Below are 12,585 nucleotides of genomic sequence, written 5' to 3' on the forward strand. Positions count from 1 at the left end.
TGGATAAACCCATAATTAGTCTGTTTTATAACATTGAGCTGGCAAAACACGGATCAGAACCACAATCAGTGGTTTCATGAAGATTTGTCTCCCCATAACTAATGAAAATACTTTGTTTATGTCAAACGCTGTTTGATCCAGCAACCTGCTGAGGCTGTTTTCTGAGATCCAGTACTGGGACCGAATGAAGTTTGAGATCCCACAGATTGTGTCCGACATGTACCAGAGCAGGGAGGAGATCCGGCTCCTCCGGGAGAGAGTGCTGCTGCTCATCAGGAACTACAACAGGTCTCATCTACACTTCCTTCAACTGTAGATCACAGTACACCCACCTTCAAGTTACCTATAAACCATTCAACTTTTTTTTGTTGTAATTTCTGCAGTGTTGTTTTTTGTTGTCAGGATTGTTGGAATGCTCTCTCGTGAAGAGCTGCGTCTGTTCCGGGAGCGGGTCCGTTTCCTTGACAAGAAGGTGGAGCCTGGCATGACCAAGTTGCTCTGGTTGTCCCAAGGAGCTTCGAACCACTTCATCAACGATTCCCTTATCCACATTGACAAGGTTTGACACGAACCTGCTAATGCTCTCTCTGTAGCGTTTGAATACAGTGGAGCCTCGATATTCATGGAGGATAGGCACCGCGACTGCTGGCAAATTGCTACAATCCACCAATACTAGAGACACACTTTAAACTGCCTGTTTCAACAGTTCTAACACTGAACGTACCTTAATGTACCTCAACACACAATGGAAATTGTCTACCAAAGAAACTAATATTCACAGCCTTCCTTTTTTTCTGCTCTTGGGATTACAACCTGCTTTGATTTCTTTAATAAAGCGGACGCCTCCTTCTTTTCTCTCTTTCCGTTACCTCTCCAGGTGCAGTCTGTCATTGATGGTTACAAAGTTTCCAATCTGTCCATCTCCAACCTCTGTAGGCAGATCAGTGAAACTTTGCTGGTTAAAATAGATGGGAAGACAGTGTACAGGTAATAAGTTCTGATTTCTTTCTTTGTTGTGTCACTATGATGGCACACCAACCAAACACAAAGTCTTTAAGCAACGAATCAGCTGACTGGTTCTGTCATTCTCCCCTCCCGCCCCCTGCTGTTGGCCAGAAACCTGGAATTTGAGGATGACCAGAACGCTCACCAGCAGAGCCGTCTCAAAGTGCTGCGCTCGGTACACCAGGAAATCGTTAACATCATGACTCAGATTCACACCATCTTTGCCGGCGATGGAGCTGAGGTTGGAACTTTGTTTTTTGTGCTTTTATGTGCTTCAAAATCACTTTCTGAAGTATTAAGTGTGCTTTTTTAAAAAAATATTATTTAACAAATATGTAAAAAAAAAAAAGTGCTATCCAAAGGAAAGAGAATTGGCCCAGATCTAGACTGCCTTTCAAAAGTATTTACATCCTTGAACTTTTTGCACTTTTTGTCACATTACGGCCTCAAACCTTATTGCATTTTATTCAGATTTTACAAAATAGTTCAGAATTGTAATGTGAAAGGACAAACTGCACCTTTTTCCCCCTCTCCTAAGTCAGTACTGTCTATGACATCTTTTTCTGCAGTTTCAGAGACAAGTGTTCACTGATTTATATCAGTTAGATTCTTGAGACAAATTCATGTCCATGTTTCTTCACACAGTCGGATTTTGTAGAAACCATGTATGAGCGTAATTTTTTTCAAGCCTTGGCACAAATTCTTAAATGCATTTAGATCTGCACTTTGACTGGACCACTTCATCTGATTAATATGCTTAAATCTAAACCTTTGCTGTATGTTTTGGGTCCTTGTTGTACTGAAAATTGAACTTCCACCCCAGCTTTAAGTCTTTTGCGGCTTCTAACAGATTTTTTTTCCGTCCATCATTAACTCAAGCCAGATATGCTATGTTTTCTTTGTTGTAGCATGTTACAGATACTCGACGTTCTTCCAACAATGGTCTTCTTTTTGCAATTCTTCAAATAACTCATAATATCTAATCTAATATCTGTGCCATGCATAGTTAGCACCTGGCCTGTCAACAGATTCTTCCATCTCAGCAGTGGCTCTCTGCAGCTCATCCAGAGTTGATACAGGATCTCTTTGAGTAAAGGGCTAGCCAACAAGTGGTATAAATACCTTTGCAAGGCTCTGTATAAATAGATCTAAATAAATGTGTCAAAGATAAATTCTCCTTTTCCTCACAGAAGATAATTTGCTGTCCACAAATGTGTACTTTGTAAAAACAAAAAACTTGAGCTCCGATGTTGTAGGTCCAGGCACATTGGGAGAAGTATTCAGAGAAGGTGGACCACATAGTGGAAGAGGCATTCCGGCTTAACATCAGGGACTCCATGAAGAAACTAAGCAGAGCCATCACCGGGGATAACAAGACATCGCCCAGTCCGCTGTTCAAAGTGCTGGTGCTTCTGCGGCAGGCGACTCCTCAAAGCGTGCCAAAGGTAACGCAGACTCACGCCGCCTCTTAAAACTACTGTGATGCTGTAAGCTAGAGATTTCTCTTCAAATAGGCCAACATCCACAATGAATGTTATAAGAAAAATCAAATTTTTTTTAAAGGGACCGTATTATGTGAAGTTAGAGTGTTATTCCTTCATCCAAAATGCATGTTTGAAAATTCTTTTAATCTGGCAACCTTTCTGCTGTGCAAAACGTTTCAGAGAGAGCAAGAGTTTCTTAAAGAGACAGAGACCCAATTTCAAGGAGCTAAATTATAAAGTCCAATTTTCTTTAAGTAATATTTGATGTGTACAGTATTTTTATTACAACTGAAGGTTGCTTGATTGTGCTGTAAAATGGCACTCTGTGGTTGTTAAACACATAATATTGACCTTTAAATCGATAAGAAAAGAACAAACAGAAATTCAGGCACTTGGGTAGATCTCTCCTGAAGCTAGCAGTTCTGGGCAATGTGTGAGGTCTAAGGTGATCCTAAATTTAAATGTAAATAGAAAAGAGGTTTTGTAATGCTTAATTTGTATTTTAAATAATCTCCTTCCTGTGTAATCCAGTTCGTTTTTTGTGTTGTTGTTGTTGTTTACAGCTGGAGTTCTCGCCGTCTCTGCAGAAGCTTGGACAGATTGTGAACATTTTGCCTCAGTTAATCAAAATCATCTCTGAATTTAAGCGTCTCCCCGAGCTTCTCTCCGACAAAGAGTCTCTGGCTCTCCCCATATACGTCAGCATAGGTTGGAAACAAATATATATCATAGCGTACACCTGCTTTAGTGCTTTTTCATATTTTGTCACGTTAACGCTTCATTATTCTTGACTTTATTGGATGTAGCAACATAAATGAGCGCACGATTGTGAAGTCATATAAATATCTCAAAAGTGTGGCGTACATTTTTTGTATGCTTACCCCTCTCCTTATGCACCCCTAAATAAAATGCATTGGCCTCCCTTATGGTTGTAGCATGACAAAATATAGAAAAGTTAAAAGGATTTAAATATCTTCATAAGAAGCTGAATGATTTTTATCATCCTCCCCATTTCGATTCTGTTTGATCACTCAGAGCGAGACGAAAGGATTATTAAGACCCAGGCTGCAATTATGGCAGGGATGTCAGCCAATGCCAGGCAACTGGAGGCCTATTTGAAGAGCTGGGGCAAATACAGGCCCATCTGGGAGAACATCAAAGACTACATTATACAACGTTACAGGACAGCCAACACTTCAGTATCGACTTTTGATGCAGATATACAAAGGTATGCGATTCCTCTGTTTCTGTTGGAGGAGTTTCTGCAAATATATTCAGTGTGTTTTGCAAAGACATGGTTGACTAGGATCACAAACAGTGTTCCTGTGGTCCTCCCAGATACACTGAGAACGCCAGCAGTATTCAACAGGAAGAGACGATCATCTCCATACAGTTTGTGATGCTGGACTGTTCGCCGCTCAAGTCCACCCTGGTGCAACACTGCGACGAGTGGCAGAAGAAGTTAACACAGCTTCTCAGCGAGATAGCAAGCACTTGTCTAAAAGAACTTTACGACTCAATGCAAAGCAATGCTGATAGGTGTGCAACCATTTCTTATCATACATCAAATCTTATTTATATGATAAAAGTGCACAGCTAGGACCAGTTCTCTGACATAAAGGAGTCCAGTGAATAAATGAAATTCTGGAAGAATATGGGGGAAATCCTTGAGTTTAATAATCGTCGTTGTTTATGTTCAGGTTGATGAAACCGCCGCAGACCCTTGAGGAGCTAAGTGATAGCCTGACTCTTCTAGCAAATCTCAATAGCAATTTGGCCAACACAGAAGCTCAGATTCCTCTCATCCATGAACGATTTGCCATCCTCGACAAATATGAAGTCGAAGTGGAGCACAGCGTAAGTATGCCACTTCTTAACAATGCCTAGAAATGTATTCAAGGTACAGGAGTACATTTTCAATAGGCAAAAGTTAACACTGCTTAAAATGGTTAATATATATGTATATATTTTTAAGAAATAACAGCTAGAAGCTTTATTACCACAGAAGAAGTTACAGTATTGTATTGTCACACATCTTTGCCAAGTATGTTACATTACCTAAAACATTCCTTGTTTTTTCTTGGGTACTGATCCTCCTACCTCTTGCTGATGTGTCACACCAGTGTAAATAGATAATTAGTTGTTTAATATTAACTTTTAGGTTTTATTCTCATAGTATATCAGTTAAAATTTGCTGAGAGATCATGCTAACGTTTCTAACATTTTCCCTATGTTACAATCTAGCTAAACAGTGGTAGCTGGGCAGAAATTAGGTTAGAAAGCTTTTTGGTATCTTAGTAGCTTCTGAAAAAGCCTTTTCATATGGTTGCCCAGAAAGGTCAACAAAATGTGGTAGCCCCAACACACCACCTAAAGCCACAACAACCACAAGTACAAAGGAAGCTATGCTGAAACAGAATTTATGCAACAGTGGAAGCTATGGTTAAGTTGCTAGCGATACTTCAGCTTAGCATAGCTTCCGTTTTAGCACAGCTTCTGGTTTAGCACAGCTTCTGGTTTCCATTCTCTTCAAGATATTAGTATAAAGATTAGACATCAAAATATTACCAGTTCTATAGAAATAGCTGAATGCTCACCCTAATTCTTTACATGATGTATTAAATCTATTTCAGTGTTCGGTTCTCCTATCAGTGATGTGATTCTGAAGAAACGAATCCTGGCTTTAATCCGTTGTGTCTTATTTGCGCCTGCAGGTTCAGGTCATGCGAGAGGAACTGAATGACAAGTGGATTTGGTTTCAGCAGGTGTTGATTAACAGCGACACCACCCTGTCGAAAGACAAAGAAAAGTTTAAAACCGGCCTCGTCCGTTCCTTTGAGGAACTCAAGAAGAAGATCGACGTTACCTTTCAGGAGTTCAGCGCCAAAGGTTACACATACATGTTTTACCATCAACTGGTCTAATTCCACATCGGCCCTAATTGTTTGGAAGCTAGTTACATTCACTAGACAAAACATAGTCAATTCAGTAAACCTTGCACACATTTGTGTATATGCTTTTAGTTATAGTTATAGTTATCATAAGTAAGTGTCTATGTGCGTGTTTGTGTAAATCTTAATATGCTTAACGCTACATTTGCTTGTCCAGGTCCTTTTCAGAGCTTGTTAAGCTTTGAAGTAGCAATGAAGCAAATAGCAGAATATCGTGGCCAACTGGAGGCTCTAATACAAGAGCAAAACACCATCATCAGTGGGCTGGCATTCTTCAGAATCGATCAACCTCCCTGTAAATTCATCATGGCGATGGAAAAGGTCTGAAGTTGCTCTTGGCTCTAACAGTTACATCAGCATTCAGTAATACAAATGGTCATTGTAAAAAAAAAAAATTTAACGGATCTATAATTTTCCTTAGTTGTTCCTGAAGTTGTTTAATGTTTTTTTTTTTGTTGTTGTTGTTTTTTTTACGCGTCACGTGTGTCTGACGACTTTGTGCCTCCGTGCCCCTTTCCAGGACATGGATCAGCTCCAGGAGGTGTGGGAAATCTCTCACGAATGGGACGAAAGCTGGGAAAACTGGAAGGTTCTTCACCTGTCACAGCTGCAGACGCGGACCATGGAGGAAACGGCACTGGAGATGTACAAGAGACTTCGCGCCCTTCAGAGAGATCTCAAGGTTAGTTGTGCTGGGCAGGATGATCAGCTCAGGCATTATATAGATCACTTTTGTCTTTTTAGGTTTCATTTTTGAAAAAAAAAAAAAAAAAAAGATTACCGGTATAATCCAATGCTTTCCCAGTTACAGACACAGTGAAGCCTCTGCACAGCGTAGTACTTCCTCTACCGTGCTTCACAATAAGGACGGTATTATTTGGGTCATAAACTCCCCCTCCCTTTCTCCAATCACACGTTGGAGTCTCTTGGCAATTGTTCCAAGGTTTTTAGACACATTTCTTTCTGGTTTCCTTTCCAGAGATTTGGGAATGTTTTACTTCCTGATGTAGAAAATAATTCAGTTTCATGGGGTTATTATTTAGTCATGTGCTGTTCATAGCAGGTCAACAAACGCCAAAGCTACAGCATGTCCGAAAGAGCCAATTTACATTGCAATGAATCTCATACCACAAACTGGGCATCTGCCTTAAAGTAGTTAATCCCATTGACTGCAATCCCAGCTGCGCTAGACAACAACATCGTCTTTTGTGTGTTTTTACTGCAGGGTAAAGATTGGGAGATAGTTTCTTCCTCCAGGGTGAAGCTTGAAAAGTTCAAGCACATCATCCCCCTCATTACTGATCTGAGGAATCCAGCTCTGAGAGACAGGTAACGGTTAAAACGATCTCGCTACGCTTGCAGTCCAAAACTACAGCATGTCCGAACGAGTGTTGTGTCTTCGTTACACGTGTTTGTTATGGTCTGGTGCCTTTCAGACGAGCTCGTCAACTAACTCTTCTGACTCTTTGTCAGTATTGAGGCTTATTTCTTATTTCTCTAGGGGCCGTGCAGACCGTTGTAGCATCTGTCCTCAATCGGAAAAAAATGCTCTCACAATTATGTGCATAATTCCTACAGTAAACTCCTAGCGGATTTGTATTTTAACATACTAATAACCCTAAAAAGGTTTGTAGGAGTCCTTAGGATGTAACTGATCCAGTTTGCTGGGTCTTGAACGTGAACCCTGTTATCTTTATCAACCAACTAAAATCAACCAATTGTCATACAATTATATCCTTATATTGCTATGTAAACATATTCTTCCTGACATAAGAAGTCCTAAGTCTGAACCTTTAAAACATGGTTGTACTGAGGATACTGAGAGAGAATAATGTAACTAACAGTAGCAGCATAAAAACAGTACAGAAGACGATGAGGGACAAAATTTGGAATTTTGACTTGAATCCGAATTCTGAAAAATTAAGTCAAAATTCTGACTTTTGACTTAATTTGACTTTTTGACAAAATTCTGAACTTAAAGACAGAATTCTTCCTTTTTTAAAGTCAGTTCAGGCGATTAAATGTCAGAATGAACATTCTGACATTTAATTTAAAAATGTCAGAATTCGAGTATTACGAGTATTACTAAGACTTACTTTTTTTTATTACGGAAATAAAGTCCTATGATGTTAAAGTTGAAATAAAACGAGAATGAAGTCATAATATTAGGAGAATGAAGAAGTAAACTAGTTTAAAAATAAAATAAATGTCGAGCAACTTGTGAAGGTATTCTCAGTTTCACAAATAAATACTTTAATACATCAGCATCAAATTACTATCAGTATCAGGACTTTGAAATGATTGTGCAAACGACTGTGTGTGTTTGAAGTAAGAACCAAACGGATTTGTCAGTCTGGTCCCGTCAGATATTTGTAACTCGATTGAAGGTTTTTTTGTAATTTTGCGTCTTCTTTCTGGTAATATCACATCGTTATTCTGTTAAGGTTACGACTTTATTTTCACTTTTCGGAAAAGCCTGAATTCTGAGAAAAAAGTCAGAATTCTTTTTTTCTCTCTCGTAAAGCACTAAATTGTAAATATAAAGTAAATACATGTAAGTAAACAGATATATATATTTTTGGCCCTTTAGGTAGAATTTGAACCTTGTTTTGTTTGTTGTTTCAGACACTGGAACCAGATCTGTGAGGATCTAGAGCGCACATTTGACCACACCAACCCTGACTTCACCCTGGAGAAGATCATCTCTCTGAACCTGGATCATTACGCTTCGGTCATTTCGGAGATCTCTGGAGCTGCCAGCAAGGAGCTCTCCATAGAACAGGTCCGGATCTGACGTCTTGTTGATTCTTCATCTTACTTTGCTCTGGGATAATGTTAGGGAAGATTCTGAAAATGCAGCAGAGCGACTCTCCTCCACTCCGGCTTCAACTCTGGCAGCTCAAACTTTGCCGTCTTAGTCCTGCCAGCGGCCCCCTCCCCCCCGTCTCCCTGCCTCACTCTGAACCCTCCGAGGTTACATCAGAGCAGCGTTACAGCCAAGTTTGTGCACATTGAAGTGTGGAGCAATTAGCATATACAGTTGCCATGCAATTAGCACCTCATTTGTGAAATCAGCCAGTAATTGTTCATTCAGAAACTGGGATTCGATTCAAGGAGCTCTGAGTGAGGAAGAGCCTGAAAGGGGCAGTCGTTCGATGCTTTTAAACTACAAAACCCTAAAAAAAAATGTTATATGTTAATTCACCATTACGGTCTAGTAGTATTTCTAAGACATTCTCCAGGCATAAATATTAGAAAATTATTCTATTGCAACTTTATTTCTGGTCTGTTTGCGTTTGTTCTTTCAGGGTCTGATCAATGTCAAGAAGACATGGGATGACGTATACCTGGAAATCGCGCCGTACAAAGAGGAGGGCCACTACCGGCTGAGGTGAGGCGGGTTTTAATGTCAAGCAGAGGAACAGTTTCAAAAGGTTACAAATATTGTCACATTTAACGTGGCTCAATAGTTGATGCCGCTGCGTAGAGCCTGCAGGTGGCAGATTAAAAATTTTCTGTCTAAAAAAAGAATCTCTTCATCAAACGCACTCATCGATGCGCAGCCATCATTTTGATCCTTTCCAACCTAGTTTTAAAACGACAGCGCCGTCAGCCGATTTACAAAGCTTTGAGATGCAATGCGGTGACGGTGTTTTATACAGAATAACAATGAATCGGCCTTTAACAGGTTTGTTTTAACCTTAACCTCAAGTACAAAAAAAAACCTAAACCGATTCCACACTGACAGCAGGGAAACAATAAATTGCAGAGCAAGCCCTTTTGTTTTCAAACACGCCCAGGAATCAAAAGTATTCATTGTAACGTGAGCATACGATGGCCTTTCACGGCGGTTGGCCTTCCAGGATTGATGCGTCAACTTAATCGTCACCATTCGTGTTCTCTCGTCCTCTTCAGAGGGAGTGAAGACGTCTTCCAGACGCTGGACGATAACCAGGTCATTTTGTCCACGATGAAGGCATCCCGCTTTGTTAAAGCCTTCGAGCGAGAGGTGGACCAATGGGAACGCCAGCTCACCCACGTGATGGACGTCATCGACATGATCCTCTCCGTGCAGCGAAACTGGATTTACTTGGAAGTACACAACTTACCTTGCCTCATTCATTGTTTATGGGTTTTACATACCAGCACCAGAAAGCTACATTTCACACACAAGTCTTTAATCCGAAACAAGCGCTGTTCTCTTTCTCGGTTCCAACCAATTGTTTTCTTCTTTTTTTTCCCCCCACTCAGAACATTTTCCAAGGAAAGGACATCAGGGAGCAGCTTCCTAACGAGTGCACCGAGTTCGCGGGCGTCAGTCGCAACTGGAAGACCATAATGGAGCGTCTCCACGAGAATCCCAACGCCCTGCAGGGAACGCATCATCCCGGTACGACCGCAGAGTTCATGTTTCTGTCTTTAGAATATACTTTATACAATGCATTGCAACCTGGCTGGGTCACCCCAATATTATTAGTGTGGCAATAAAAATAGTTTTTTTAATGGAGTTGTTTTGGATTCAGGTTGGTTGTTTACATTTCTTTAAATTCGTGAAAAATGAACCTGAGATCACAAGCAGACAAAAGCCACTGACATACAGTTAAAACCAGATGTTTGCATACACTACGAAAACCCTTTTTTCTCATTGTCTGGCATTAAAACTGGCTATACCTTGTCTGTTTTAAATCCTTTGGGATTATGAAAATTATTTCTACAGCAATAAATGGCTGGACAATGAGAATAACATTTTTTTAGAGAATTTTTATTCCCATCATTATGGCCAAATGGCCTGTCTTGGACCATTTGCTGCATGTCTTCCCTTTCTCACTCCTAAATTACAAAATTAAAATTATTAATACCTTTGAGTTAAACGGAGGTTCGTTTATGGGTTTGATTTAGAGCAACCCCTGAAACACGGTGCTTCCTTGCATGACTTCAGACAGATTTGTTTACCTCCATATGTTTGGTAAAAATGTCCAGATGCCTAAATATTCATGTATCTGTTGAAAACATTTTGAAACAAGTGTAAAGAACAGGAGGGCCACCAGCCATTATATAAATCGCTGTGTGTCACAGAAACACAGTTCCAGCAAAATGTTATGAGAAGCTTGAGAAAGGAAACCTGGAACATTTGACCCAAGTTATACAGCTGCAAATGTGTGTCTGTCCAATCCTGAGGAAACGGACAATATCTAATCAAATTATGGAATATTTCTTATGTTGGCTTTCTATTATAAAATAGTATTTGATAAATCCTAACTTAAAGTATCAGCATTTAATCTGAAGATTCTGTCATTTAATCAAATCATCAGTTGTGACATTTCCTTGTCCGCTCTTTCTTTTAGGCTTGCTACAGACTCTGAATGACATGAGCTTCAAGCTGGAAGAAATCCTGAGGGCCCTGGACATGTATCTGGAGACCAAGAGGCAGATCTTCCCAAGGTTTTATTTTCTGTCAAACGACGACGTGCTGGAGATCCTGGGCCAGTCTCAGAACCCCGAAGCCATGCAGCCTCACATGAAGAAATGTTTCGACAACATCAAGAGCCTCCGGCTCGACAAGGTGCACAACTTATTTCAGAAATGTGATGGCATAGAACAGACTTTTTCTTCACATTCTTGGGCGTTTGTTCTGGCAGCAGGTTTTTGGAGGGTGCTTATTGATTTCTATAATATTTCAAAACCACGGTCTACCCACGATAAATTCATATCAAAATGATTGTCTCTCTTTTTAATGCAGAAACTGCTATTGTTTCCCTTCGTATGTTTCACAGACAGGTAAAGTTACAAGAGCTGATGGGATGTTTTCAGCTGACGGCGAGTTCATTTTGTTCAACAAGCCCCAGCAGCTGGACAAACCAGTGGAGGTGAACGCAGCCGGGTTCAGTCATTAGAATCTGCTGTTTGGGTTTCTTGTAGTGGCACTCCTGGTGATATTCATTGTCCAACCTTAGATTTGGCTCTGCGATATTGAGAGGCTCATGCAGAGTACTCTGAAGGCACACCTGAACGACTGCCTTCTCGATATGAAAAAGATAACGGGAACAAGGGAGAAATGGGTCAAAGACTGGCCAGGACAGGTGAGTTTATGTCGAGCCTCTTTCAGCCTGTCCTTCTGCAGCTTCAGCTCTCGTACCTCTGATTAACAGCAGGCTTTAGAATCTCCCGTCAAGCATCCAACGTTTTAAACAAGTTTCCTTCCCGTCTCAGATTGTAATTACAGCGAGCCAGATCAAGTGGACGAGCGAGGTCACCAGAGCTCTCGTCATCAGCAAGGAGAGAGGGAACAAATCCTCCCTAAAGTCACTGAAGAAGAAACAGGTGTCGTGCGACACCAAATTTAGGCTTTGCAGATACTTTGCACACGTCTCACCTGAATGTTTGCGCCTTCCTCAGGTCGCTATGCTGCAAAGCTACTCAGACATGATACGCCAGGAACTCCCAAAAATCCTGCGTCTGAAGGTGGTGGCGCTCGTCACGGTGGAGGTTCACGCTCGGGACGTTATCGATAAGCTGGCCAAGACCGGCTGCAGCGACATCAACGCATTCGAGTGGCTCTGCCAGTTGCGGCTGTACTGGGAAAAGGACAAGGTGAGACAAGAAGAAGCTTTTCTTCCGAGTCTCCTGGTTTTCAAGTCACGTTTCTTAGCCTGTTGCTTTTGCTGTTGTATTTTCTGACTAGCACAAGGAAGTTTAAATAGCATTATCTTCAGTTAGGTCAATTATATAATTTCCCTAAATAGAAAGTCAAGAAATGTGGAGATAAAAGCAGTACAAATCAAACTACTCCGAAGGATGATGGTGACATTTGAAACGACAAACTCGAGTAATAAATTAAAAAAAAGAAAAGTCTCCAACTCCAGTTTAGCTCATAAAGTTATGATTTATATGCGAGTCATGCAGTGAGGAGGAGGAAGTCAGGAGAAATGATCACTAGGAGGTGTAGCCTGGAGACGTAACAAACTGGCACTCTATGGAGAGACCTAAAAGCTCTCTGTGGCAATAATTGTCAACCATAAACAGTTTGGTAAGATAGATGTAATTTTATCTACCTCAAAGAGCACCCTTCCCCACACAGCTCCTTAAGACTAGCAGCAGCAGTTATTCAATTTCAAGGTGTCAAATTGATGTTTGATATGGACAGC

The 12,585-nt window shown here is 40.7% G+C and overlaps 1 protein-coding gene across 1 annotated transcript in view; it reads left to right on the top strand.

The window, feature by feature from the left end:
- Positions 1–144: 144 nt before the first annotated feature.
- dnah2 (dynein, axonemal, heavy chain 2) overlaps positions 145–12,585 on the top strand; it is a 53,959-nt gene continuing 41,518 nt past the window's right edge. Inside the window, exons 1-22 of the mRNA XM_015016000.1 lie at positions 145–288; positions 403–559; positions 878–987; positions 1,117–1,246; positions 2,262–2,450; positions 3,053–3,197; positions 3,525–3,717; positions 3,828–4,028; positions 4,190–4,346; positions 5,204–5,378; positions 5,598–5,761; positions 5,961–6,122; positions 6,666–6,769; positions 8,066–8,222; positions 8,749–8,831; positions 9,356–9,536; positions 9,692–9,830; positions 10,786–11,003; positions 11,215–11,307; positions 11,395–11,520; positions 11,651–11,761; positions 11,837–12,031. Coding sequence (XP_014871486.1) covers positions 185–288; positions 403–559; positions 878–987; positions 1,117–1,246; positions 2,262–2,450; positions 3,053–3,197; positions 3,525–3,717; positions 3,828–4,028; positions 4,190–4,346; positions 5,204–5,378; positions 5,598–5,761; positions 5,961–6,122; positions 6,666–6,769; positions 8,066–8,222; positions 8,749–8,831; positions 9,356–9,536; positions 9,692–9,830; positions 10,786–11,003; positions 11,215–11,307; positions 11,395–11,520; positions 11,651–11,761; positions 11,837–12,031 — 3,294 coding nt within the window. The 5' untranslated portion in view covers positions 145–184. The remainder of the gene's footprint in view (positions 289–402; positions 560–877; positions 988–1,116; positions 1,247–2,261; positions 2,451–3,052; positions 3,198–3,524; positions 3,718–3,827; positions 4,029–4,189; positions 4,347–5,203; positions 5,379–5,597; positions 5,762–5,960; positions 6,123–6,665; positions 6,770–8,065; positions 8,223–8,748; positions 8,832–9,355; positions 9,537–9,691; positions 9,831–10,785; positions 11,004–11,214; positions 11,308–11,394; positions 11,521–11,650; positions 11,762–11,836; positions 12,032–12,585) is intronic.

This window comes from Poecilia latipinna, unplaced genomic scaffold (genome assembly GCF_001443285.1).
Source record: "Poecilia latipinna isolate Pla-1442-1.1 unplaced genomic scaffold, P_latipinna-1.0 Scaffold1972, whole genome shotgun sequence".
In the NCBI taxonomy this organism is placed as follows: Eukaryota; Metazoa; Chordata; class Actinopteri; order Cyprinodontiformes; family Poeciliidae; genus Poecilia; species Poecilia latipinna.